Genomic DNA, 27,348 nt, shown 5'->3' with positions numbered 1-27,348 from the left:
TTATTAAAATCATTTAAGAATGTACTAAATAGGATAAAACTACAATCGGGAGATGTCCATTTTAAATTGCTTTCTCTTATACAATTTTAAGGAGATGAAAGGTTTTATAAATGCAGTATTAAAGAAATAAAATCACAGAGACGCAGGGATGACGCCACAAGAAGCCTCAAACACGTAGCTTGGGGGATCGGAAGTAGAAAACCAATAGGAGCTCACGTTTATTTGCAACGTAGGCACGTACCGGATGTGCGTGACAGACCAGCGCGCCAAATCAACACAGCAAACAAAAGGAAGTCAGTAACGGCTCTGTGAGTAACGCCAACTTTATCGCCAGTTGTAACGCAGGATTGCGTTAAACACAACAACACGTTTTCGAACAAGCCAGAGACGCGCTACGATGGGTTTGCTCGATCACTGTCAGGAGCTCTTTAAGACTTCGAACATCTACGAGGTGCTGGGTATCAACAAAGAGGCGACGGAGGCGGAGATCCGGAGGAGCTACTATAAAGCGTCCCTAAAGATCCACCCGGACCGGGCGCCCGACGACCCGCAGGCCACCGAGAAGTTCCAGGTGAAATTCGCAGTTTGCCGCGGGACGTGACCGGAGCTAGCTTGCTAGCTAACGCTGGTTAGCTTCAGATGCTAGTCTCTTCCTCTCAACCCTTTTTATTTCCTCATCTTTTCTTTTCTTTTGCTAATGTAATGCTTTTTTTGCCAAACCTTGGTATAATACAGTTTCAATGAAAATAAAATCATATCACTTTTCAGTAAACTATTAAAACAATTAACACTGAAACCTTTTTTGTTTTCCAATGTTCTCGACAGATGCTACATGTAAACACTTGTTTACAGTAGCGCATGTCACTGCTAAACCGCAAATCAAAAAAAATTAATGTGGGTATATATATACGCACGCACATATATTTATATGAACAGAAAAACTGCCTTAAACGCTTTGAATTAACATTTCATGGCCAACAATATCATGTTTTTTAAGGATGACAAATTAATTCTTAAGTGTGTTTCCCTCCAGGTTTTGGGGAAACTGTATGCAGTGCTCAGTGATAAGGAGCAGAGGGCCGTGTACGATGAACAGGGAGTGGTGGATGAAGAGTCTGACGTTTTGAGTCAGGACCGCAACTGGGAAGACTACTGGAGGCTGCTCTTCCCCAAGGTGCCTTGAGCAAAATTCGTCACATGGATCTTCACCTATTTTTCCTTTTGGCTGTTCCCTTTAGGGGGTTGCCGCAGTGAATCATCTAACCCTCTCTTCTGCATAATGTCACACTCAGACCAACTAACCTTTCAACCTCTTTCACTATGGCCATAAATATCCTCTTCCTCCTGCCTATCTACCTGGAAGCTTCAACATCAACATCTTCCACTGATATATCCACTATCCCTCTTCTCAGTATGTTCACACCCTCTCTGACTTTATCTCCAAAACATCTAAGGACTCAGTCCTGATCCTATCCACCCCAGCCAGAGAACCTCAGCATCTTCATTTCTGGTCTCTCCAGTTCAGCCCCATGTCTTTTCCACACTGCCACTGTCCATAAAACATTGCCCGTCTCACCAGCCACCATCACACGTCATACCTGACACTTTCCAGCCAGGCTGTACATCTTTTTTTTACATTGAGCCGCATGTACTGAAAACAACCTGTTGCAGTTTTATAAAACTGCTTCTGTATTTGTTCCTCTAGATTACTGTGCAGGACATCAAGGAATTCGAAAAGAAATATAAAGGTTCTGAAGAGGAGAGGAAGGATGTCATCAACCTGTACACACAGCACCAGGGGGATATGGATGCTATCATGGCCTCGGCTATTTGCTGCTCCCAGGAAGATGAGCCGCGGGTGAGCGCCATCATCCAGGAAGCCATCCAGAGCGAAGAGGTCACAGAGTACCCAGCTTTCTCCCAGGAAAGTAACAAGAAGAAAAAAGCTCGGAGGAAGAGGGTAAGAACTTTGGCGATGATACTGATACATTTGGTGCTGTGTACTATTAATACTAAATATCCATTAATGTCAATTTGCAAGTCCAACACATAGATGTCTTTCAAAATACCGTAATTTCCAGACTGTAAGCCGCTACTTTTTGCACATGCTTTGGACACCGCGGCTTAAACAGTGATGCGGCTAATTTATGGATTTTTGTTTTTTGGGCTAACGACAGTCATGCTGCCAAAACATTTAGCCTTGTCACATTGGACCAATGAAATTAACCATGAAATTCTGTGGCTGTTCATACAGTAATAGGGCGACTAATGGTTCTAGTGCGTAGGAGGAAGGTGAAGATAGCGATCAGCTGGAGTAGGACAAAGCGGGGATAGGATGGATGGATGGATTTTTCCCTGTGTTATTTATTATTAATCTTTTTCATCAGCCATGTTACAGGCACTGTTCAGAAAAATAGCATTTCCACTGCTTATTTAAGGATGTTACTGGTATGTATTTCATTAAAAGTTTAGAAAAAATGTTTCTGTGAAAATGTCTCATCTTACAACATGGTCATCTGCGGCTAATATACAAGTGGGGCCTATATATGTACACATATTTTTTGTATATTTTTAGCCGGTGCAGCTTATATTCAGGTACGCTCAATAGTCCGGAAAATATTGTAATCTTTGTTTTTTTTTTTGAAACAACAAACAAGTAACCTGAGTAATATTCTGGTAAGTACTCCCAGGTTTGCGTCACTCCATTTTAGAGATTGAATAGGTCATCACCCATACTATCACTGAAATACTGTATAGTACTACATAATGATGAAGTGTTCTCAAATGGTACCTTTTTACACCTGTGATGGTGTAAAGAAGTATCCAGATATATCAATTTGTTTTACACATGACCTTCCAGGCTGACAGAGAGCGTCAAGAAGCGGAAGAACTGCAGAAAGAGATGGGGCTTGGCGATCAGGAGGACAGTCTTGTGATGATGCTGAAGGTAAAAGATGGATTTTTTTTTTTTTTAAACAGACGTAACTGGCCTGGGTTTGTTTCCCCGTACCCTCATGAATCTGATTATTTTGTTTTGCAGCAAAGACAGAAGTCAAGGGAGCAGAACTTCAACAGTCTCCTGTCTGACTTGGAAGCAAAGTACTCCAAAAAGAGTGAAAAATCCCAAAAAGGCCAAAAAAAACGAAAAAAGTGAAAAGTACACACTTTGTTCCCTGCAGTTAAAAGTTATATTCGAATGGCTACGCACTTGTAGATTAAGCTCTTGGTGACTGTGACTTGGCCATTTTATGACATTTAATTAATGTGTCCATTCTGTTCATTTTCTTAATAGCAGTGTGTAAATGTTAAATGTTGTTGATCTCAGACCCTTCATAGAAAATAAACGAATTCATATTTATATACATTACATGTACTTTGATTTTATTTTGTATAAAAAAATCAAAACAAAATGCATTGAAGAAATACTTGTAATTTTCAAGATTTTGTCACCTTTTGTAGCATGGCTGTCTGGTAATATTTTAACAATGAATAAAGGAAAAAATTAAAATAAATTACCCTGATATTACCTGACAAAGCATGGTCATTTGGCTCAACGCAGGTAATAATGCAGAACTCACATCAAAAGCTGTATTTTGCACAGACATGATAAACAAATCTTTTTCTACAAATGTATCTACATAGTCATAGAAATGAGGTGCAACAGGTTGAAAATGTTTGGGCTGAAAATGCAATCAGTGCTTTTACATTTCATCTGAAAAGCTGTGTCCTTTTTAGAAAGATACAGTACAAGACTGAAAGTGCGTTTTACTCTTGATGGATTAGTTGTTTCCTGCATAGTCATTATCGGCACACCACTCAGCAGAAGACATTATACAGTACACTCACTAATAGATAATGCACATTCATACATACTGAGTTAAAATATCCACACATACACCTCACATTGTAGTTGAAGCCAGAGACTTTTTGTTTGTGGTCATTTGTGTTTGGCAGCCACACCAGCTGATCTGAGATACAAAAATAGGCCTTTAACAAAACGTTAAAAGTCGATAAAGCAGCATAATTTGAAAATATTCTGCTACCTCCGTAGAACAGGTGCTGCCATGTTGCAGTTTGAGATGAATTCAAGATGAATGGCTGACGGTTGTGAAGACTGAGTGGGGGGGGGGAACTATGGTCCGGGCCTGCTGGCTCTGGATGAGATACCTCCCCGGGTATTAGACCGAGATGGAACAAACACAGGCACCGTTGAAGCTAGGAAGCAGAAAGAATTAAAAACATATATTTAAAGTTACTTATCAAATGGATAATTAAAAAGTCAAGAGGGTTTTCAGGCTTTTTTTTCATCTGACCTGGGACAGGAGCTTGAGGCTCGGGCTCCTCTTCATCTTTAATGACTGAGTGACCCAAGGGGTGGTGTGAGAACGAGTCCAAGAAAGACGAGCTGCTGATTCCAAGACTGATGCCGGTTACACCAATCCCCAGGGAGTCTGTGGTCATTGGTGAATAAATTCATAAGTGATCTCGGATTTGTTGATAGGATTTTGCCAAGCATGCAAAGCTTAAAGCAGACGGGTCTCATTATGTTCGGCAGCAGATTTCTGTTCTATAATTCAAGATGAACTTCTGACCTGTGCCTATGGAGGACCTGCCCGGCCTCCCCTGCCCGATGTTGTCCAGCACTGTGAAGGAGCGCCGGTAAGGTGTGTCCGACTGAAAAGACAGACACCGATTGTCTCCTTTAAATTCTAAAGCTACTATAATGTAGATAGATATATAGGACCCAAATGCTTGAGTCATAACAGCAAGAAAAAAAAAACGAAGTGTTGTAGTGGCTATAAGTGGGTATAACAATCACAAATCCTACCCTGTATGTGTGAGTGGTGTTGGGGCGGGAGAAACCGTCCAGGAGGTGATGACGATCTCTCGGTACTGAACTGCTACCTTCATCATTTATCGCACTGTGGGCGCGGTTTGATGGGCCTTTCAGGCGCTGGAGGAATTGGAAAAAAAAAAAGCACACAATTGTTCCCTAAGTGACTCCATAAAAAAAAAAAAAAAAAAACATTTGTCATCCAACAAATGCCTGGGTGAAGTTGTTTTTACCTGGGCAGGTTTAGACTGCTGCCCTGGCTGAGAGGATTCTTGTTCTCCGATGCCGATGGGGGGCAGGAGTGTGTTCCTGCTCAGAGGCAGCAGTGGAGAATTCAGGCAGTCGCTGGCCGTAGCTCTTTATATAGTAAAGAGGGATCAAAAGTCACAGGTTTCAACGATAAACATAACATTTATTGCTCACTTAGATTGAGAGATAAATGGTTTTGGCATAGGATAACTAGCTTAGTTTAGCATAATCCAATTTAAAATCTGTCCTGGCTGCTGCTTAGGATTTCGATCTGCTGGTTGCCTTAAGATCAAAATGCGAGGATGCAACAATTCCACGGTACAATGAATTACAGCAAGAAAAATGTTAATTCTTGGCAAGTTCTCTGATTGTCAAAGTATTATTTAAAAAAATGCGCAAATACTTTGAGTAAATGTTAAAAGATCTTAATTTGGTGATATTGCTTGAAATCAATGTTAGCTGTGACATACTTTCCCAAGTACTTCCACTTGGGAGGGGAATAGTACAGAGCGGGAAAATGAGAAATTAAAGAAGTTTGGATTGTTATTGGGGCCAAACTCACAAACGTGTCCCGCGGATGACCTCATCCATGGAAGCCACTGCGCTGGACTGACTTAGGCTCGGGACCAGTGGCTGGAGTGTTCGCGGGTGAGGGTTCCTGCGTCTCGCCGACTGGGGCGGGCGGGAGAGGGAAGACGTGCTTTGCTCCAGGGTTCGACGAGGACGGGGTTTGCTGGAAGGGGCCGCGCTGGAACCCGGTCTGTGGGATGTGCGCTCTTCTGGTTCCCTGAGAACAAGAACGAGGGAAGGAGAAAAGTGGAGCACAAATGATGAATGGTGCATTTCAACCCGCTGCCAATTGGCAAGCCACACTGCCAAACAAGGTGTCAGGACAAGGGACAAAAAAAGACATGCTTATTGGTTAGAATCAGTGGCCATACTGGGTCTTATCCAGCACACTCAGGTTCCTCTGCTGCAGGGAGATGCTATGGATGACGATGAGGTCGTTCAAGTTGTGCTGGTTCGCCAAAGCTCCGCCTGAGACCCTTCCAGCCTTGGGTACGGCGTAAAGTATTGAAATCGAAGGGAAGTGGGTGAGGGAGAGGGACAACATAAAAATAAGGTATGTTAGAACCAAAAAAATAACAACGTAATTTCAATGGTTAAGAAACTGTAAAGCAAGAAAAGAGAAATGAAACAAGAGGAGAAACAGATTTGCTATGAATTATATATTTTAGCAGGGCTGCTTTGCTAAGTTATTTTCATGTACAAACTGCAGCGGTTATTTATCATGCAAAGTCAGCTGTGTCTGCTATACCGCCAAACAATAACATTCACAAGGCATAAAATGCAGGAAAAGCAAGAACTAGCAAAAATAATCCATCCAAGCATTCTCAAGGAAGAACACAATGGTCTAAAGTCATAAAGTCAAAAAGAAAGTTAACAATAGTGATGTTTTGGTGTTAATCAACAGGCACAAGCACAGTTATTCTAGAGATAAAGATCATGAGCCGCCATGGGTGGTGTGCACACAACACACTTCCATTTTGGCTCTAGATACGGGAGTTACATACATTGGATGGCCTTTTCTGCTTTTTGGATTTCCGTCTGGACTTGTGCTTTGAGCCCCTTGAGTTTGAGTTCTTTGGGAGAGGTATGAGCAGATGAAGATAGTGGATATAAAGGAAATGTTGGGGAATGTGGAAGAGACATAAAGACGGCAATTTTTTTTTTTTAAATGAACAGTCGAATGAAAAACAGAACAAGAGAAAGAGTGGACAGAGACATCATTGGTGAAGTGAGGGCAAGACAAAAGAAGGAAAAACAGTGATATCAGTTAATGAAGCATAGAAAGACTGAGTTACAGGCAGGAGTGAAAGCAGATGAGTTTGTCCAACTGAGAAAAGTGACTTTTTAAGTTACATCAGAATTACCAGCTGATTAAATGTAGTGTTGATATCTGGCATTTTTTTAGATCAGCGTTGTACTATCTTGGTTTTCATATTGATAAACATCTTGCTATGACTCAGCATAAAGAATGGTGGAATCAGAAGCCTACCGTCAGCAAAAACGCTCTTATGTGCATGTTATGATTGTAGCATTCACCCCATAATGATGTAATAATCTCAAAGTACAAGATGTTTAACTCTTCAAAGTAAATAAATAGCTTGATACAAAAAAATGAATAACTGTTTTGTGAAATCTAAATACAAGACGACAGGCAACTCCAAACATGCTTGATTTTCTGAACGAGGTCCATTTGAACTAAACTGCTATCAAAAAAGATAGAAAGGAAAGGATCGGTTTGCTCATCGCCAAATATGAACATAAGAAAAATTAAATTTCATGTAAACTTCAATAATCTGAAGAAAAGCAAGCATATTGGGGGAAAAAAGTAAGCTACCAGTACTCAGTTTTGAATTGCACTCCTGAGCTTCTTACTATGATAAAAGTAAATAATTTGCTCACGTACTCAGACACTCCGCTGTTTATAAACCACTGACCTGGACCTGCAGGCCAGCTGTGAGTGGTGGCACCCTGCTCTGGCCAAGTTTTGGCAGCATCATGGGCAGTGTGGAGAACAGCATTACGGGGTTCTGGGAATCTTGCTGCACAGGGCTCAAGCTCCCAGAAATCTTTTCGTCACCTGGTGAACGACGGATGTTACCACTTCAGCTGCATATTGTGACGGGCATTTAAAAAAGATAATGCATATAAATTGACCGTACTTGAAGTGTAGCATGCCCAATGGCGATGGACCAGTTCTTTCATGCAGCCGACCAACTCCCGCCACACATCATCGAACAGCAGGTCAAGAACGGCCTGATGCCGGCACCTGTACGGCGAGACTGGGGGCATACAGCGATGCCTGCGGGTGTTCTCCGAACAATCCAATTCCGACCGGTCCTCCCTGTAAAAATGAGCGACTATTCTCATAAAAGAAACCAAAATTAGGTTGGCCTATGTGCTTTATGGAGAGAGAAACTTACAGGTCAATGCTATCAAATGCAAGATATTCCTCGATGTCACCTTCCAATTCAATCACTCTTGCCTTGCCATGGCTGCTGGAGTGGCTCGAGGGGCGAGGAGGCCCGTCTAACTCTGCTGAGGAAGATTTGACCAGAGCTGCTCTCCTTCCTTGCACATTTAAGCTAGAACAAAGATTGAATCAGAATCTGAACATGAATACATTAAATGATTTACTTTTAGACAAATGTCCAAACATACCTGATGTCAACAGAGGAGTTTTGGATTATTTCACGCTAAAATATATATAATAATCATGGCACTAAATTACAGTTATGTATTCATAACATCCTGATATTTAATGCTCATCTACTTACACACAAATAACAGCAACAGCATTTGCAAAATGTTCTTCTGGATACTTACACTGGATATGTTATCATTTCGAATACAGCAGCTCTTTTTGAACAGGCAGATTCTGCCCTGTGAGGCTTTTTGTATTTTCAATGAGAATTCTAAATTATGTGGCATATACCGTTTATATCTCCTCTTAATCAGTAACTCAAGACTTACTCTGAGCCCTTATCAGTTTCCTTCTCGGTACACTCTTTGCTTGCTGATGGGCTGCTGGTAGAGCTCACCCCCGCCGAAGCGGCGTACCACTGGAAGCCCTCGTCACTCGGACATAGCAACTGAGTCCCCTGGATCCTAAAATAAGACACAAAATAAATACATGCAGGAAATAAATGTGTTCAAATGCAAAATTTTAGTGTTCTTTCGGGTTTGGAGTCATGCTTGGCTTTTCATCCTTGCACTTGCCGCTGTGCCAGTTCATTCGGTAATACAAAGGTTTGGAAGGCAATGGAGGACATTATACCGAAGATGGGGGAACCGTGTGGCCCATTGTTGACATTCATCCTGCAGTCCCGGGAGTATCCCGCCCCCGCTGCCTTTCCCCTCGTACAGCTCTTTATCAATCTCCTCAAACATTTGCTGCACCTGCCGTGATGCCGCCTTGTCAAACTCCTTTGGGATGGGAAAGTAGAGAGAAAGTCAAAAGGGAAGGAATAACACTTGTATCAGTGTTCTTGTACAGAAAGAGTCTGTTTTTCTAGCTGTTCTTTAGTTATTGGCAGCACATCTACTCTCAGCAAGCTTCAATGTGCATAATAATCAGCTCCAGCAGTCCCCTGGGATTCGCCTGCGTGTTTATGGTTATGGTTATGCTGGACTATTAATGTGCAACACTAAAAACAGTAGAAGCAGACGAAAAGATAAAGGTTAGTTGGGGTGGAGTTACTTTACATCACTCTCAGATGCAGCCTGAGGACAGCAAACTAAATAAATCATTGAGTTCTGAGAAGTTTCACAAGACCAACAGAGACCTAGAAAGCACAGCTTAATAACAAACCAGGCGAAGCAGATCTTATGTCCAGCGAGGTATCAGAGTAACACAGTTACTAACAATGTTACAGATTGTTTATTAAACAATGGAATAGTTCCAAATTTGTCATTCTGCATAGATTTTTGATAAAGCAGTTCAAATACCAAATTAAATGTATCAATCTAAATCCAACATTTAGATTGCAGACCATACTTTTGTTTTTAAAAAAAACATTCCCAGAAAGTATGGAAATATGCCCTCTCGATGCACTCTTGATCCGACTTCATTGCTTCGGAAAATGAATGTTTTTTCTTGGGAGCCAACTTACATCGTAGCCCCAGGAAAACACAGAGCTCCTCTCTGTGGAGATGCCAGTGCCGGTGGAGCTGTGGATCCCTGACCAAGACTGGTTGGAGTCTACAGAAATGACGGTGGGACAGCCTGAGTGACCTGAGGCAGCAGAAGTATCAGATCTAAAGACATAATACATAACATTGTCAAAACGGGCTTATTGGACAAAGCATTCCATTTCTCTTTGTGTACAACTGTTTAACGAGTGAATGTCATAAGGCAAATTAATCTTATGGTGAAAAGTCACTGACAGAAGAGGTTTCACGGTAGAACATAAAGGGCAAATGTCAAATTCATTGAATATTCTAACAGGCAGACTCATTACTTATTCTTTTAACTGCACATCTGACGAAGGCAATGTGATATCAATTAATCTGCCATGTCTGTATCTTCTTTCACCTTTGGGGAACCCGAATAATCAGCTGTCTGCTACAAGTTATATGATAACAAATCACACTGCCAGGACATTATATGAACACACACACACACACACACACACACACACACACACACACACACACACACACACACACACACACACACACACACACACACACACACACACACAAATATAAAATAGCTCAGTAGTTCATCGAGAGCAACTGATGTCAACATGACAAAGTGTGAATTGAATCAATTCAAATTCTTTTGGGGGCATTCCCATTTCAAGTTATGATCATTTTTAAGCTGGTGTTTCTTTGAGCAAATGTGGCAACCAGGAAATCAGAGGGCTTTTTGCTGAAAATATCAGTCCTATTGGGATTTTTCCTATCCTTATTCAAGAGCTATGTCTTTCAATCTTAGGCCATAAGTTATTTATGTTACTTTGAAATTTTGTACTGCTCCCTGGGTCTAGCAAACTTATCTGAACTAAAATCTGTAGTTACTGTTCAAATAGCATTTTTGTATGTATTGTTGCTTATATAGATTAGTGATACGAATTTCAAAGCCCGAGTGGATTGTAATTCTGTCGCTGAACTGCAATGCTTATAGAGAAAGATTTTTGTTGCTTTTAAAAAAGTCAGATACGATGTAGCATTCACACTTGGGAGGTGTTTCTCCAGGCTGAACAAGTATGCCCTTCATTGTGGAACACCGGGATTGAGTTACCTGTTATGGATGGAGGCAGTTTCCTGCACATTATGGAGGTAGCGCTGAGAGGTTTGGTTATCATCTGTTTCCTCTGGAGGAGGGTGGTGATCAAGGCTGCTTCGAGACAACCCACGGCTGCACGAAAAAAAGATACTGGAACAATTATTTGAGAAAAATGAAAGTGAGCTGAATTTGTATTTCTGACAGGATATATTTTGAGTTTTTATAGTAAGTGGTGGCTCCAGAGCTGAAGGAACATGATATGATGAAGGTGTGCTTGATGTAAATGATTAATTTTAATAAATGTGAACCCTTGAAATCAATAAATCGAAAAATAGATAATTTCTGTAAATTAACAATAGTAGAGTTTATGACTTCCAAGTAATTGAAAAACACCTTAATTAGATAAAAAAAATTAAACTTTCCAATAAGGAGAGTTAACTTGGGATCCAAAAAAACGCACAATGATTTTTCAAAAGAGCACTGAGGGATTTATGTCTGTGACCTTAGAAAAAGGTCACCTAAGTTTGCGCATATCCTTTGATATGCTCAGAGCTGCATGAGGCCACAAGTGTTGGCCAGTCACCAAACAACACGTCAATATCAATCATATTCATAGTATGAAATATCATACAGGCTAATATCTATTAGCAACAACCAATGGATCCCCAGTTGAATTGTCTTATCAAGGAAAACAAAGTAAGATAACTGAGTGATGCACGAAATGATGATGATGCTACAGCATGTGGTCTTACTTGAGCTTTATCTTCATGGTAGCAGATGAGAATGTTTAGTTTGCACTACTTCAACTATTTCAAAGTCTTATATCTAATGTAATGATTTATTGTAATTTAATCTCAAAACAAAACACACAAAGAAAAAATATCCATCTCATGTCATTTTACTTTTGCACATTGCATCACATCTGCCTCACATCTTCCGCCAGCCCTTTCAGCGAGATATTTCATTAAGGCAATAAGAGAAATGCACTCAACCCAGTCGGGTGGGTTTGCAAAATGCATTACGGATTATACAGCAAAACATCACAAGGGATATAAGAGAGGTACAAGAAAAAAAAACAACATGAGTACAATTTTACCATCGCACATATGGTTAGCAATGTTTATTTTTCCTGTATAAAAGCAGACAACACATTTTGCGCTCGACAGCAAATTCTCCATACTCACATCTCGAGTTTGTGTGATACAGGTCTTCTGCTGTATCGTGAAATCATTCTCCCTGGTCTCCCGGCTCTACAAGCTCATGTCCTCATCTTTCATTTTCGCCCTCAGGTCCTGTGCTCGGTATGAACAGACGAGCCAGGGTTCGGACATCTCCTCGGGTCTTCAGATAACCGATTATTCAAAAGAACCCTGAGGGCTTTGGCTGCAATTGCTAATGTTCTTTCTGAAGGTCGCACCTGATGTTAAGAAAGGGCTACGTCTAAAAATAGATCAGCTAGCTAACGTTACATGGACCTACGTATAAGTTACAAATTACAGAAGGCATTACGGGTAGTTTCCAAATTTGTCAGAACACACTATATTCTTAATAAACACGCAATAAACAGTAAAATGGCTTGTTGCGTCATCGATATGTTGCATCTATTTACATTGTATATATTAAAACAGAAACGTGAAATGTTACTTTAGCTAGCTATTACCACCACGGCTGATGCTCTATGCTACAGATGCTAGCACCGCGGATAACAATAATACGGCTGTCATGGTTACGCAGCTTCGTATGCGCATGGCCTCACGGGATCTGTATTACACGCGGCCATAACTAGATCGTCATTGGCTCGACCGTAAAACTACATTTCCCAGATTTCATTTCGGTGACGTAATTCCGTTCATGAAATGTAGCCGTAGTTCGACCGAATATTGAATTCACACAGCCAAGTATAAAAGTATACTTTTTTTCCCGTTTTTCGTTAAAATTGTTTCACCTTTTATTTTATCACAACAAATTTTGACCTTGTTAATTTTCTGCCGGGACAATCCGCGAAATTCTCCAGATATATTTACTGTAGGAACTAATAATTTTTCACTCGAAGCACACGAGTACAACCAACAGTAACACCCACTCTGGCTCTTCGGCGTGATAAAGACGTTCGTAGAAACTCAAGTTTATTTATTTTCGTGGAAACTAATTTTTCTGATGTAAATATTTGCTCAATTACAGGATTAAAGGTAGTTGTGACTAACAAACAAAATGACAAAAAGGCAACGCCGACGTGTGATGAATTTACTTCATTTCCTATGCTAATAGTTTGCTCTCCCCTCATTTCAAGGTATCTCTAAAACTGGAAAGATGAGCGCATTGCACAGAAAAGTGATTCAAGAAGACGTTGTCCAGTACAAACTCTTCTTGATCCAGTCCAGTTCTGCTTTAGAACATGCGGAAGAACAGCTTTCCAATCTCTTGGAGGAGATACTGGCTACGGTCGCCCCGTTCCTGGTGGAATACATTTGGCAGAATCAGCCATTCAGCCTCAAGTACCATACCGAGAAAGGTCAGTATATACATATACATATATATATATAAAACCTCGCTCTTTATCTAAGATCTGATTGATAAATCGCATTGTTGCTACTTTTCTTTTGAAACATTGTTTTGATGTGTTTCTTCTCCGTGAATAGGAGGTGTGCCAGCTCACATTGGAGGCAGTACGAATTTTGGAGACAATGTGGAGGATGAGTGGTTTATTGTTTATCTTCTTAAGAAAATCACAGAAAAATTTCCAGAGCTTGCAGCCAAGTAAGAAAAAGAAAAGATATTTAATATATCTGTGTTTACTCTATGACAGTGGTCAGTTATCTTTGTATTTTTATGTGTAGAGTTGAGGACAATGATGGAGATTTTCTTCTTATCGAAGCTGCAGATTTTCTTCCCAAGTGGCTGAATCCAGACACCAGTGAGAACAGGGTGAGTGTTTCTCTTGAACAAAGGATTGAGCCAGGGGCTCTGATTTGGTTGCTTATTTGTTTTTGCTTTTTAAAATGCAAATATAAACATGTCTGATGTGACTGTCAACCTTTTCCAGAAGCATACCATAAATTTGGATGCCTTTGCTTTGGTCATTCAGTTAATAAACTCAATGATTTTCAGGAATCATTGAGAGACTTTTATAACTGCGGTGATGCTTAAAACTGCTGATCACGGTTTAATTTATATTTATTCACTGTTGCTTCATTCAGTTCTCCTTCATTGAAATGTAGTTGTAACTGGAGATGATTCAGCACTGACATGTTTCAGGACACTTTATCAAAGCTGGGATAAATGGACTTCAAAAAGAAATAACCAAAAGAGGTTATCGAGGGAATTTATATAAATCATCTGAAATCTCTGTCATTGTATTTAATTGCACAGGGAAGCAGTTATGCCCAATGTTGCAGTGTAGAGTAGTTTCTGTACAATGATCATTTTTTATATCCTTATTTTATTAATTTTCTCTTTTTTCATCAGGTATTCCTTTATAGGGGGGGGTTGCACATCCTGCCCTGTCCGTCCCGTTCCAATCCGTTTGGGATCCCAAAGGATGCCGCGCCAACCGTCAGACAAGCTTTAGAATTGCTCTCAACTCAGCCCGAGGCCTGTCAAGCAGGGCCAAAGATATCTTCAGCTGTGAACAAGCGATTAGGAGGGTAAGAGGACAGAATTGTTCTTCATCTTTTTCAACATTCAAATGTCACAATGTGTCAGAATTGTTAATTTTCTTTGAGAACTTAAGCTATGTTTTGATTCTAAGACTGACCATGAGACTGCTCATTAGAAGATGGCGTATTTTGACACCTCAAGATATTCACATATTTTTTTGGGGGGGGGGTCATTAATTAATAGTCTATTGAAATGCTTACAATTTATTATAAAATGCTGTGATTTTTAAAGGAAATACCAAGCTCACCAAGTCTCTGCCGTTGATGCAAAACAAGGCTGCATTTAGGAGGCAAATTAGAACCAGCTATAATTGATTTTCCTCCTTTTTTTTTTTCTTTCAGGTATCCAGAGAAGATCAAAACTGAGCAGCATCGAGCCCACTGCTTCGTACCGGCTGGCATTGCCCTAGTGTTGGCACAAAGACCAGATCTGGTCGCCTCCGCGGTGTCAGCATTCTACCTACGCGATCCGGTGGATCTCCAGGCATGCCGCATCTTCAAGACCTTCCCCCCTGATACACGCGTCCTAACAGCGGTGCGCACATTTAAAAATGTTACATATTTGATGTGAGGGCAGAGAAAAGATCGGCTACCAAGCTGGGCTGGATTGGATGAAAAAACAAGGAATGCAACTGCAGCCCATTTCAGTGCATATGAACAATGGTTTTACAGTAAAATAGAGTATTATACTTCTACTTTTATTTGAATGCTTGTGAAAGACACTCAGAAGGCCTTCAGAAAACATTTATAATGGAAACAATATGACTGAATATATACTTTCACAGTCATCAAATGGTGTTCATATTGTTATTTCATGGTCAATATTTAGGTAACTTCTGACTGATTTTTGTTTTGTTTTTTTTGTTTGTTTTTTGCCATTTCATACCAAATTGTGCTTTCTTTTTGCACTTTAACAGTATTAATTTTGCAGATTTTTTTATTTGTATATAAATATATACATATATGTGTATATGTATATATATATATGTGTGTGTATATATATATATATGTGTGTGTATATGTATATAAAAATATATATTTTCTTTGAACAACTTCCACTTAACTCGAAATTTGTTCTTTTGATGTTGCAATCAATATATTGAGTTTACTGTGTCAAAAGCAGATCTGGATGTCCAGCCCCAATAAGATGTTGCGTAAATTTATAGTAATTGAGATTTTCAGTGGTCTCCTTAAGCTGTCCAGAATTGCATAATTTATGAGGCTGCGTACTTGCATTCTCCTACAGGTGACGTTCACCCGTTGCCTATATGCCCAGCTACGACAACAGCAGTTCTGTCCAGACCGGAGGAGCGGTTTCACCTTGCCTCCAAGTTCTCACCCTCAGTACAGAGCTCAGGAGCTTGGCATGAAGCTGGTGAGCTAAAGTCTTCTAAGTTTTGCATTGTGTTTGATATATTTTGCTTATATTTAATTGTGTGTGTGTGTCCTTCATTCAGGCACATGGATTTGAGATCCTGTGCTCCAGGTGTAGACTTCCCTCTTCTGAGGCTGACACCCCCATCAGTTGTAACCCACAATGGAAAGGATTCATGGAAAGCCTGAGAAGGAATGGGTACTTCCGTGTACGTATCACCGTTGGCCACGGACACTGATTCAAATGTTATATAGCGGTCTGTAATGTTTTTTTTCAAATGCAGGGAGAAATTGAAGGCTCCGCGCAACACAGAAATCTGACAAGATTAGCAGAAAACTTCTTTAAACAAACCGTCGCCTCTCAGTCCAGGTGAGAATCGTGAATTTGCATGTTGCTATGAAAGCGTGCAATTGTGAAGGATTCGTGAAGGATTTGCCCTAAATATAGAATTCTCCATGTGTCTGTAGTGTCACGTCCCCTGGCGAAGAGATCCTACAGCTGCTCCGCACCTGCATCCCCTTCAATTTGGAGGAGCTGAAAAAACAAGAGCCACAGCTCCCCCCGGAGGACAGTGAGTGAAAGCGCGTACACTCGAAGACCAGACCATAATCGACACCGCTTTGTGACCCAAAGCATTTTTTTGAATCTTTCAAAGCAGGTTTATCTTTCAAGAACACGGACAATTTCATCAGCTTGTGTTCATCATTAGTTTCGAATTCAGTAATAAAGACTCGGCATGTCTCAAAAGTCACAGTTAGAAATATGTGCGTGTGGAAAATTGTAGTGAAAAAGTAGTGAAAACTCCAAGAAAAAGTGGGGGAGGGTTTTTGAACCCACTCACCCAAGTGTAATGTGAGTGCAACATTATTCAACTTTCAGCAAAGTAGTTGCTGTGGAGGTTTATTGTTTTATGCTCATCATAAAGTAGGGCTATCATGATCGTGACTGTGACCACTGCCTCATGGGAGTATCCTCGCCCTGTCTCCTTTCAGCTTCTGGCCTTTTTGCTGTGCACCATCCACCCCCAACCCCCCAGTCGCTCACAGTAATTACTTCCTCTTTGTGCTGAACTCCAGGTGACAGCTGGCTGGATATCACAGCCAAAGACTTGGAGCTGTTGCTGCAGGAGAGAAGTGGGGGCGGAGCCGATTTTGGCAGCAAATACTCCGCTTCCACCAGACGCACGCAGCCCAACGCAGCAGAGAGGACAAAGGAGTCAGAGGGCAGCAAAGAGGAAGAGGAAGCTGGTTATAGCCTGATCGCTGTCAGTCAGAAAATGAAGCACTTTCTCGGTGCCACGTCATCACACGAAGGTGCAGAGTTGCCTTGGTAAGACCGGGATGGGTGAATAACAGCAGGGCCGCAATAAGGATTAAATCATAAGAAACAAAATCCAAGGCCACTGAGTTTAATGAATGATGTGTTGTAATGACTGACAGTCCCTACGTAATCATTTTTTTTTCGTGTGCATTACAGGACGAGTTCAACTCAGCCCTTCAGTTTTGATCCGGCCTCTCTGAGCAGTGCAGTGGACCAACTTCTAGGTATGCGGAGAAAAACTTCTTGCAGAACCTTTACTTATTTTTATCCATTCTGTCCTTTATATTTGCTCGTTCTTTAAGGGCACAAAGAGGAGCTGGACTCGGATGATCTAGATGATCTAGAGGACAGCGATGATGGTGAGGATGTTGATGATGGTCAAGAAGATGAAGAAGAGGAAGAACAGTCATGTGGCCTTGGAGATGTGAATGGAAGGGGCACTTTGGACAGTCTCAGAAAATATATGGATCAAATGGATCAGGAGCTGATGACCACCAATATTGGGCAAAGCTTCAGTGTGGCAGTAAGATCATCCTTCTGACTTCCATTTTGTGCATGTAATAAATGAGAATTCATGTTTTTTATATCATATTAATTTTTGTCATCATATCTGGGCTTTCTGCAGGGGCCCAGCAAAACAAATTTGGACAAGAAGCCCGTCAATCCAAAGGAAGATGGGACTGAGGAAATGTTTGAGGAGGAGATTCAGCCTCTGGACGTGGACGTCAACCTTGTCACTAACCTGCTGGAGTCCCTCAGCTGCCAAGCCGGCCTGGCTGGTCCGGCTTCAAACCTGCTACAGAGTCTAGGGATACAGCTCCCTCCCAATTCCGATCACCCGTGAAGGACTAATGAAGGAGAAACCACTCGCGGGCTTCTTCCTCTTTTGACCCCAGACAAAAAGAAAGAACACTGAAAAAGGTGAAGGGTAGTGTGTTTTAATGTGTTAGTCTGACCTTTACTCCCAACTCACTTAGATTTACCTCCAGATGACACTGACTCCTAAAAATAACACAAAACTCAATCAAGATGAAGAGGTTTTTTTTTTTCCCCAGAGGCAGTGCACTCACGGAAATGTCCCAAAATGGTTCGGTTCATATCACGGTACAAATACAGGATGATCCATCATTGATATATTTAAAAATTCCTTGGGGAAAAATGACAGTTTCAAAGACAGAAAAACAAAACATTTCTGTAGCTATTTATCTTTGTTGTGGTTTTAATGTGTATTTTCATTCGTTGAAAGAGACTGAAATCATTTAAAACACATTTGCTCCCTTTTCTATACCATCACAAAGATATTTCAACTTCTTATATAAACACAGAAGGCTTTTTGATTATGTACACATTGGGTTTTTAATTCTATGAAAACCAAGGATGGGTTGTAAATACAATAAATATTTTTGAAAGCAAGATAAACTTGATTCTCGTACTTGTTTATTAAAAATATTCTTTACATAAAATGTTGAGCATTATCCACACTGTATGTTGAGCTTTTAATGCGAAATAATTTAAAGATACACAATAGTAAATCTGAATAACAATATAAGATTCTTAAAATAATTTAAAATGTATGTATGCAGTTTGTAAAAAATAATAGTATCCCCTCTCACCTGACAAACCCTTAGTGCCAAAGTCATACAAGGTCAACTAATACAAAACCTCTGGTGAAACATTAATCTGGTAATTATCTTTTTTAAATATCTTACAAATGCATACATATGTTAAAAAGACACTGATAAAGCGGGTTGAAAGATGTGGTTTGACTTAAGTAAAACGCTTCAGTGTTTTTTCTTCATCTGAAATAGCCGTAAGAATCATTTCAGACAAACGTGAACAAGAGAAGGCCTGCCTTCTCCCTTGCAAAACGCTGCAGACACAGTAAATCATTGGTTTTGCTGTTGGTGATGGATAAAAAAAATGCATAAGGGATGTACATTTAAGTTCCAGGTGAGCATTTTAAGTCAAGAAATCTGGTCAAAAATCAATTACTTACGGCCATTTATACTGTCATTGCAATTAAATACAAGTTGGGAGATTTTGTTTGTTTTTTTTGGGGAGTAAATTCGAAAGCAATGGGCAAAATACAAGAAAATGTTAAAAAAAAAAAAAGCAAGAATTAATTTAGGTTAATCTTAATCTGAAAAAGATGACAGTAAAAATATTTTAAATTCTTATTTTTAGTGCGGGTTTAAATGATGGAAAGGCAGCTTCGGAGCCAGATTACCATCTTTTAAATTAAAATCAATACTTATTCATTATCTTATCTGTCATTGGGTGAGAGGCGGGGTTTACCCTGGACCCAGCGGCAGTTCATCACAAGGCCACAAACCATTCACTCTCTCTATTCACATGTCTGGGTAATTTATGGTCTCCCATAAACCTCACGCATGTTTTTCAACTGTGTGAGGAAACTGGAGAAACCCCACGCAGACACAGGGAAAACATGCAAACTCCATACATAAAGGCTCCTACCAGCTGCTTTCATATGCTTGTTACAGAAAGGAGCAACAGATGCAGAGGAATGGTTTTAAGATCCAAAAAATATTGGTGTTTTATCTATGCAGACCCAACATTGTCTGTGTAAAGAGTGGTTCGGGGCACTAACGGGAAAAAAGAAAGTGATGTAACGTAATATTCTCCTCATAATGACACATTAATCATGCATTTAGATCGAACTATTCTGTGCAGAGGTTTCAAGGGGTCTTATGGCACATGGAGCACATTCATTTGTCTTGCAGCATTTCTACAGCATGAGTATGAAAGGCTCCACCAGATCCCTAGCTGAGTAAAGCAGCGCGGCACTAAGTGGTGAGATGCGCAGGGCTGACGCACCCACAGTAAAAGTCAGGACCGTCCCGAGCAGAAGGATGGCGAGCAGGTAGCCGAGGAAGAGCAGACTATGCCAGCTTCCCCGACTCAGCACCTGCCAGGGTTGATCCGGATGCAGCAGCCCCACCAGGCCCAGCACCCAGCACTGGTTGACCAGCTGAGTGTAGTAGATGTCAAAAATGGACGCTCTGGAACTGTGGGAGTGTCTGCACTCGATGTCGGACACCTTGGCGAGCCAAGTGAGAGACAGACTATGCAGGATTAGGGCCAGAGGTGCATAAAAGTACTCCAGAGGCTCAACGGCTGTTACACCCCGGAAGACTGCCAGAACAGAGAGGGGGATTGCAGTGGATCAATATTCTGAAAGAGGTAAAATGAACTGTTTAAAAAAAAGAAATGTACAAGATTTACCTGAAAAAACAATAAATAACCCGCTCAGGATGGAAATCAGCACAGAGGTGCGGACGGACGGCAGCGCTTTCAGCTTCAGCACAAAGCTGAAGCTGACGGTTAAGAGAGGCAGCAGAGGCGTTGTGAGGGGAAAGAGGCCTCCGCATGAGCAGTTGGACTTTGCCCACATGGCCAGCACAGCGTGGATGCCGTTGCAGATCGCAGGCACCAGGAGCCTCTCCCCCAGAGACCTGTAGTAACGCCGCAGAGGCACCAGGCCGAAGACGTGGAGGAGATTTAAGAATAACAGCGAGACCAGAACCTGGAAAGAGTGAAAAGTTCTGATACAGGCTGATATACTTTCTCCAGGTCCTGGTTAAAACTCTGAAAACCTTTGAAATCAGGTCCAAATGAAATCCGAAGATGGGAAAACTGCATCTACAGCAACTGAAAGTGTGGATTTCAACAAGTTCTGATGCATTCTTGACAAATATCTTTGTTAGCTCAACAGAGCAATATAGGTGACAAACATTTAACATTTTTGGTGAATTTATCTGCAGTACTGTTTTATCCCAATAATGAACAACCACTCTGGGATATATCAATTCTTTCATTTATTATCTTTATTGCTTATCCTGCACTCAGGGTTGCGAGGAAGGCTGGAGCCTATCCCAGCTATCATTGGGCAATGTCAGGGTCTCCAGTTGACCTACTGCATGGTTTTGGATTGTGGGAGGAAACCGGAGAACTTGGAAGAAACCCATGCAGCCACAGGGAGGAACATGCAAACTCCACACAGACAGGCACCCTGTCGTAATACAACCAGGGACCTTCTTGTTGTGAGGCAGAATGAAGGCGTTCCAATTCATAAGGCTAAAATCAAATTGGGATTAAGTAATTGGGATTAATGTCACAGATTCAAGCCTTTAATAATTAGTTTTGAAGAGGAGGTTGAAGACAAATGGAATTTCTGATGCAGGTCGAAAAGGAATCCAAATCCAAAAATGTGACTCAGTTTTCCGCCTCGGGGGAAAAAAAGGCTGCGCAGACCCATCGACCGGTCAGCTGGACTTTCTTTGTGTGTTCACTTATTTAAAAACAACACTTGATTTATTTTGGGGTTTCCCCACAGTGCAATAGGAAAGGACTTCATTTTCCACACATTCATATGACAATGACAGTAACTCCATTGTCCTGTTCACACCCATAACTGTGCTTCACAAAGTGCAGGCTTCAAGTGGCTTCAACCTTTGGACGTGGAGGGCCACACTTTTGACTCATTTACTTGTGCGCTAAATCACACACCTTCTACCTGCTTTGTCCTGTGTGAGTTCATACAATGTTGATGCTATTAGTGGTACCATCGATTGAAAACAAGCCAATCGAGAGCTGCCTCTAACCTCTCTTCACATTTCATCTTACTGTTGTACTTAATGTTCAGACAGCTAATTGAAATTCCTCAAAAGATAAACATTTGTTTAATCTGGATGTTATATTCTCCTTAAAATATGTCACTCACCCTATGTGTAAGGTGATATATTATGTATTCGCCTGACAAAGTAATAAAGTAACACATTAACATGGAAGAATTCTATTTGGTTTCACGTTGTCCTTTATACTCAGTGCAGACTGCAGGCGCGGAATATATTTTGGTCATTCATTCATTATCTAGACTGTTTATCCTGTACACGTGCTTGAGGGGAGCTGTTTGTAAATTAGGATTAAGGTTAGGCGGTGGGACTGACCTGGGCAAAGCAGAGAGCCACCGGATATGAGTAGTGGTACTGGGGGATAAAGATGCTGACCACAAAGTTACGGAGTTTGTCGGCCAGGCCGTAAATAGCGACGACACCCAAGCAGAGGGTAGGCACCAGGGGCTTCAGGGCTCGATACGAGGGAAGACGCCTCACAGTGGAGACGCAACAACCCTTCCTCCATCTGTCTGAGCTGCGCCACACCCAGGGAGAGGACAGTGGGTTTTTCATTAATGAATCACTCAACAATGCAGATGGTAGTTCAAACATCTCGGAAGGAACATATACGTGTTTTTTTTTTTCAAGCGAAACTCGACAAACTCAAATAGATCGCTCTCTGGTCACTAAATGCCATCGACACAGATGAGGACAGTTGCATTCTTCACCCTGTCCTCTTCTAAATGACTTCCAGGGGAAGCATTAGGACACGGTGCGTTACTGCAAGCCTGGGATAAAATCTCACCAGGACCGTTAAAACAATACAGACCGGTGAAATGTCTTTTTCAAACAAAGGCGATGAAAGAGGAACAGGTCTGATTTGAATCAGAGAGGGGATCGCATCCGTAGAGAAATAAAAAAATCTGTGTACGTCTGACAGGCTAAATCTTTTTTACATGACAATTTGCATGTCTACACTTATAGCAGGAGAAGGGAATGCTTTCGATACGATGGTTATTTCTGTCTTATTTTTCAAGTTTTTGTCAGAGCATTAACTGAATCGATGAGGATCCTTACCTTCTACTCAAAATGCATGCTCTCATTCTGCTCGCTGACGGGCGGTCAGGGACCTGTTATCTGCAGAAACAGGTGGGAGAGAGCAGAAATTCTCACGACGCTGGGGAGAGATCGATGCCAAAGAGCAACGACACCCAGATCCCATGTTCGACCAGTACAACAACCACCTGCTTTTAACAGCAGATGCAATAAACCTCTTTCACACTGTTTAGTTTTACACCTCTACAGCCCTTTCTTTCTGTAATATGTTTGTTTTCCCTTAGTGTTGTGCACTATTTCTTATAGAAAGATATCATGTCCATGTAACATCTGACATTGTGCAATATATCTCACCATTTACAATATAATCATGCCAATACCTGCGCAATAACTGTTAACGTCCTGCGCAATACTTGTTAAATTTTTCTGTATTCTTATTTTTATCTCCACTGTTGACAAGTCATTTTTCACTGTCTTGTACTGCTTGCATGGTCTGAGCGTCAATTTGTCACGGCTAGAATCTAAAATGACACTGTCTTGTAGGATTAAACTTGTATATATTAGTATAGCTCATTGTTGGTACTGAATCTCGTTGTACATTTAGTATAATGACAATTAAGGCCATTATTTTCTATTCTATTGGCCTTTTGCAATCAATTTATACCAAACGTTTAGCAACACATGAAGGCACAACTCAAGTTGTTCTCATATTCCACTGAGATTTTTGCCTGTTTAGTTGGAACTGCATTAAAAAACATAAAATCGTGCATTTGTTGTGCTTTCCACGGGTGGACGTGGAGACGCTGATGTTCACTCACCATCTGGTTTTCCTCCAGGAGTCTTTCCTCGTTCTCCAGCTCCATCTTGCAGCGATTTGGACGCATCGGTGAGCCTCCATGGGCGTTATAACGTTTTTATATCCAATTTATAAACCCGTTCATTCCCGCAGCGGTTCAACGCACCGAGACGCGTCCTCTTCTACCGGCCGGTTGGACTTTGGTCACGGTTTAGTTTCAACTTCCCATTATCAGGACAGGAGAGCGCCTGGATGACGGATCAGCAAACGTCACAACTGTCGCTACGAGTTGTCAATCAAGATCAAATCGCGATATCGCGATCATAAAAGCGAGTCACGAGATAGCGTAATCGCGATTGAGATTTTTCCAATCTTTGAGTTGATAGATAAAGTACAGCTGGGGGTGGAAAAAAAAAGAAATTGCAGTTGCCACATGTTTTTTGACTTTCCTGACGACCCCTCCCCGACTGTCGCCCCACGGAGAGTCAGGTTAAGATTTGGGTGAAACAGCGCCCCCTATTGACACGTGTGGAAATAGTTATCAGTCAATTTGAACCATTATTCCTTATTTTTCTCCAGACATAAAAAAAAGTAAAAATATGTTGTTGTTTTTTAAATATATCCTCCCTGCTCTTTATTTTTGCATTAAAAAAAAGTTACATTATCTGTGAAAATCATCTGCATCTTAAAATATTTTTTTCATGTTTTTTTTCAGAAAACAAAAAAGCTGAACCACATGTTAAATTGATTTGAGTAGATTTAGGCAAAAAATATATTTTTTGTAAAAAAAAAATTTAAAAAAAAATGACGCAGGCAATTATTATAAATGGTGACAATATAGAAGTGGAATAAGCTCTCTTGCCCCATGCCACTGTAATAGTGATCAAGATTTATTTTCCATATTTTTTTTTTACCATATGCAGCAGAGGTACACGTGTAACCAGCAATTATGATGTTACACACATAGCACCAACAGTGTTTTCTGTTTGTGATAGTCCTTTTTTTAAACTAATACATTAAAACCTCTGGGAAAAAGAGGATAGCTGAATGTTTAAAACTTATTCAAATTGGCTGTTCATTTACATATCTGAATTGCAATTTTTGTAATTCACTTTGGATAAAAGCATCTGCTAAATGACTGTAATGTAATGTATGTAAATCGCACATGTTCTTTTCTTTCTGGCTTTTCCCCTCAGGGGTCGCCACAGCAATCAACCTTCTCAATCCAACCCTATTCTCTGTATCCTCCTCGCTCACACCAACTAACTTCATATCCTCTCTCACTACATCCATGAATCTGCTCTGCTCTTGGTCTTGCTCTAGACCTCCTGCCTGCCAGCTCCAATTCCAGCATCTGTCTACCAATGTATTCACTATCCCTCCTCTATACATGACTGAACCATCTCAGTCTGGCTTCTCTGACCTTCTCTCCAAAGGCTAAAGTATGTGGTTAGACTAAACACAACCGAAATTAAAATTCCATCCACAACGCACTGAGAAAGTCACATCAGAAGAGATACTCATAGATGTCAACACAGCTGTACTTACTATCCAAGTTATTGCCATGTGTTTACAGTCACCCTGGCATTCTCTGACACACTGGTGTGGAGAGAGATAACACCTTGCACGGGGGGGGGGGGGGGGGGGGGGGGGGGGGGGGGGCTTGAATCAAATAAATTGTACAAGGATCACTGGTGCATATAGACATTTCGATCAGATATTTTGTTTTGGTACTGCCTTGACCGTTTGTTTCAAAGTCGGATCAACTTATTTTACCTCACAACAGCATTGAGCTAGACAGCACAGCACAGTAGATGGTCTGTGTCAACAGAAAAGCACAAAGGATTTGTGTTTAAGAAGCATTTCAAGGGGTGGTAAGGACTACAAAAACAGAAAAAAAAATATCTTAAGATTTTTACTCATGGATGAAGTCTGTCCTTGGTATTATAAAGAAGCTCTGGAGGCAGAAATCACTCAAGGAGGTGGCATATGGAAGTGGTTGCAACACTGATCAATTAAAGCATTGCTATCACAACAACTACTTGGAGAAACATGACACATAATAGAAAATTTTAGGTGTATGTTTCACAACAAATTATCTAAAACTGTTAAGCCATCAGTGAGAAACAGATACTTCCTCCAACTGGAGAAAGTAACCATCTCTGTTACTCTCCAACTCTGTAAATATTAGACACTTGGAGGCCTCAGGGCTGCTTATTTAGCCAAGCTGTGTTTTTCTACCAAGTATGTATAAAATGTTTCGGCCAAATCAGTTTGGATGAAACAGTTGGGGCATCTCAGTTTAGATTATTGCTTCTCAAATAGTGTGTGATTGCACATCCAAATGGAAAATGTCAGGGAAATTGATGCACTTTAAATCTTTTCTGTTACAGACTGAAAAAACAATGTTAATAAAAGTATTCTTTGTTGCAAGTTGATCTATATTTCCTTTCCTCTTCTTTTCTTCAATGTTAATAAGGATACAATGCTATGAAATGTTTTCTTCTTCCTATGGAGCCGTGTAACAGAAAATAATTGAGAAGCACTGGTTTAGACTGACTCACGAGCAAAAGAAAATACATTTAGCTCAAAAAGACCAAAGCGGCAGATTGTTTGTCCATTTGGCAATAAACACTGGCTGTGCAAACAAACAACTATTTCCAATAAATACAGAATTCATAGCCCGCATTTAGTATGAGTGCAGCTTCTCTTTTTGTATATTGTGCTTTCATTAATTATCCTTTTTTGTTTATAGCTTAATCAATTTCTGGCTGGCTAAATTACTGGGTGCAATGTAACTGGCGGGGTTTAATTAAGGTAACATCTCCTCCATCACCTGTCACAGCCAGCTACCATGTGGCCTTCTAGAGCACTTAACAGTTACTGTGTTACCAAGACCACCAGTTAAATTAAGGCCATATTGCAGCAGGTCTGAGTGAGAATCATAGCCGGTTGACTAATGGTGCATCGAGTTACTTTCACATATCTGCCTTGTTACCTTCGATGCTGATTTTGAGAGAATGGATACCAGTGATTTCACATGATCCTTTTTATTTTATGTTCTTCTAATGAAGGGCTGGTGGCGACAGCTGATGAATTATCTAAATGACTTGGACGAGATGGGCGTTGTATTGTCCAGGTGACGAGCTGTGCTCTTTCTTTTATATTTGCTCTTACTTAACTTGTTTACACGTTTAATGTTGCTTTGTTTCACGGCGTGTCTCCGTACAGAGTGAATAAGAGCTGTGGAACCCTTTCCATAGAACCAGTCGACACACTGCAAACCGTGAGCAGCATCTCTGACAGAGAAATCAATAGCACAGCCAGTGACCATTCCTCCATCATACCTATTCTGAACAAAGGTTATTAGTGTATTTCTGCTTTCATGCCATTAAACAAAACCCATGTGCAGGGTGTAAACAGAAAAGTGTCTTTCTTTCTCTTGATTTGGTCAGCAAGGTCGTTTATATTGTATTTTTGTATCAATTTATCATAAATCAATTTAAAGATCATAATCAGTTATCTTTGTGTAAAAGACAATACAATTTACATTACCATCTTGCTTTCACAAACATGACAAGAATGCTTACTGGTATATGGGCTGTATAATTAGCAATTCCCAACCTGATTA

The 27,348-nt window shown here is 40.7% G+C and overlaps 4 protein-coding genes across 6 annotated transcripts; 2 read left to right on the top strand and 2 right to left on the bottom strand.

Moving 5' to 3' along the window:
* The first annotated feature begins 247 nt into the window (after positions 1–247).
* On the top strand, positions 248–3,526 carry dnajc9 (DnaJ (Hsp40) homolog, subfamily C, member 9). The gene is made up of 5 exons (XM_086172073.1): positions 248–571; positions 1,034–1,174; positions 1,706–1,960; positions 2,861–2,947; positions 3,041–3,526. Exons 1-5 carry the CDS (start codon positions 398–400, stop codon positions 3,152–3,154), a joined length of 771 nt encoding a protein of 256 aa, XP_086028199.1. The 5' UTR covers positions 248–397; the 3' UTR covers positions 3,155–3,526.
* Positions 3,414–12,556, bottom strand: fam149b1 (family with sequence similarity 149 member B1). Of its 2 annotated transcripts, XM_086172053.1 has the most exons (16): positions 12,065–12,556; positions 10,896–11,012; positions 9,763–9,907; positions 8,928–9,076; positions 8,624–8,758; positions 8,074–8,235; positions 7,813–7,994; positions 7,588–7,730; positions 6,658–6,726; positions 6,025–6,137; positions 5,646–5,870; positions 5,068–5,191; positions 4,829–4,954; positions 4,593–4,674; positions 4,314–4,451; positions 3,414–4,215 (listed from the first exon to the last, which is right to left on the bottom strand). In XM_086172053.1, exons 1-16 carry the CDS (start codon positions 12,109–12,111, stop codon positions 4,133–4,135), a joined length of 2,040 nt encoding a protein of 679 aa, XP_086028179.1. In that variant the 5' UTR covers positions 12,112–12,556; the 3' UTR covers positions 3,414–4,132. The 2 variants fall into 2 exon arrangements, with proteins under 2 accessions (XP_086028179.1, XP_086028187.1); XM_086172061.1 differs by lacking the exon at positions 6,658–6,726.
* Positions 12,557–12,956: 400 nt separating this feature from the next.
* On the top strand, positions 12,957–18,174 carry ecd (ecdysoneless homolog (Drosophila)). 2 transcript variants are annotated; one of them, XM_086172027.1, is made up of 14 exons: positions 12,957–13,069; positions 13,171–13,392; positions 13,520–13,637; positions 13,756–13,805; positions 14,346–14,524; positions 14,879–15,071; positions 15,783–15,911; positions 15,994–16,119; positions 16,195–16,280; positions 16,379–16,482; positions 16,988–17,240; positions 17,388–17,455; positions 17,534–17,754; positions 17,857–18,174. In XM_086172027.1, exons 2-14 carry the CDS (start codon positions 13,276–13,278, stop codon positions 18,073–18,075), a joined length of 1,863 nt encoding a protein of 620 aa, XP_086028153.1. In that variant the 5' UTR covers positions 12,957–13,069; positions 13,171–13,275; the 3' UTR covers positions 18,076–18,174. The 2 variants fall into 2 exon arrangements, with proteins under 2 accessions (XP_086028153.1, XP_086028144.1); XM_086172018.1 differs by having other exon boundaries at positions 13,718–13,805.
* A 426-nt stretch (positions 18,175–18,600) lies between these two features.
* On the bottom strand, positions 18,601–23,915 carry LOC147236668 (uncharacterized). Its single transcript, XM_086172039.1, has 5 exons — positions 23,740–23,915; positions 22,943–23,002; positions 22,199–22,400; positions 20,475–20,775; positions 18,601–20,384 (listed from the first exon to the last, which is right to left on the bottom strand). The coding sequence occupies exons 2-5, from the start codon at positions 22,966–22,968 to the stop codon at positions 19,978–19,980; spliced, it is 936 nt and encodes a 311-aa protein (XP_086028165.1). The 5' UTR covers positions 22,969–23,002; positions 23,740–23,915; the 3' UTR covers positions 18,601–19,977.
* Positions 23,916–27,348: the final 3,433 nt, after the last annotated feature.

This window comes from Fistularia commersonii, chromosome 2, assembly GCF_037954325.1.
Source record: "Fistularia commersonii isolate RoL2024-O1a breed Wild chromosome 2, RoL_Fcom_v1.0, whole genome shotgun sequence".
In the NCBI taxonomy this organism is placed as follows: domain Eukaryota; kingdom Metazoa; phylum Chordata; class Actinopteri; order Syngnathiformes; family Fistulariidae; genus Fistularia; species Fistularia commersonii.
Note: the sequence above shows the minus strand (reverse complement) of the source record. Positions and strands in the feature narration are given on the sequence as shown.

What these genes read in the sequence shown, in the direction of transcription:
- dnajc9 (XM_086172073.1), top strand. Translation starts at nt 398, where the DNA reads ATGGGTTTGCTCGATCACTGTCAGGAGCTCTTTAAGACTTCGAACATC. An exon ending in AAAAAGCTCGGAGGAAGAGG is followed by an intron (nt 1,961 to 2,860) that starts GTAAGAACTTTG and finishes ATGACCTTCCAG; the next exon opens with GCTGACAGAGAGCGTCAAGA. An exon ending in GTCTTGTGATGATGCTGAAG is followed by an intron (nt 2,948 to 3,040) that starts GTAAAAGATGGA and finishes TTTGTTTTGCAG; the next exon opens with CAAAGACAGAAGTCAAGGGA.
- LOC147236668 (XM_086172039.1), bottom strand. Translation starts at nt 22,968, where the DNA reads ATGAGAGCATGCATTTTGAGTAGAAG. An exon ending in GCATGCATTTTGAGTAGAAG is followed by an intron (nt 22,401 to 22,942) that starts GTAAGGATCCTC and finishes GGTGTGGCGCAG; the next exon opens with CTCAGACAGATGGAGGAAGG. An exon ending in GTTATTTATTGTTTTTTCAG is followed by an intron (nt 20,385 to 20,474) that starts GTAAATCTTGTA and finishes CTGTTCTGGCAG; the next exon opens with TCTTCCGGGGTGTAACAGCC.
- fam149b1 (XM_086172053.1), bottom strand. Translation starts at nt 12,111, where the DNA reads ATGATTTCACGATACAGCAGAAGACCTGTATCACACAAACTCGAGAT. An exon ending in ACTGCCTCCATCCATAACAG is followed by an intron (nt 9,908 to 10,895) that starts GTAACTCAATCC and finishes TTATGTCTTTAG; the next exon opens with ATCTGATACTTCTGCTGCCT. An exon ending in AGCAGAAAAGGCCATCCAAT is followed by an intron (nt 6,138 to 6,657) that starts GTATGTAACTCC and finishes GCCGTACCCAAG; the next exon opens with GCTGGAAGGGTCTCAGGCGG.
- ecd (XM_086172018.1), top strand. Translation starts at nt 13,191, where the DNA reads ATGAGCGCATTGCACAGAAAAGTGATTCAAGAAGACGTTGTCCAGTAC. An exon ending in ACCGTCGCCTCTCAGTCCAG is followed by an intron (nt 16,281 to 16,378) that starts GTGAGAATCGTG and finishes ATGTGTCTGTAG; the next exon opens with TGTCACGTCCCCTGGCGAAG. An exon ending in TGCAGTGGACCAACTTCTAG is followed by an intron (nt 17,456 to 17,533) that starts GTATGCGGAGAA and finishes TCGTTCTTTAAG; the next exon opens with GGCACAAAGAGGAGCTGGAC.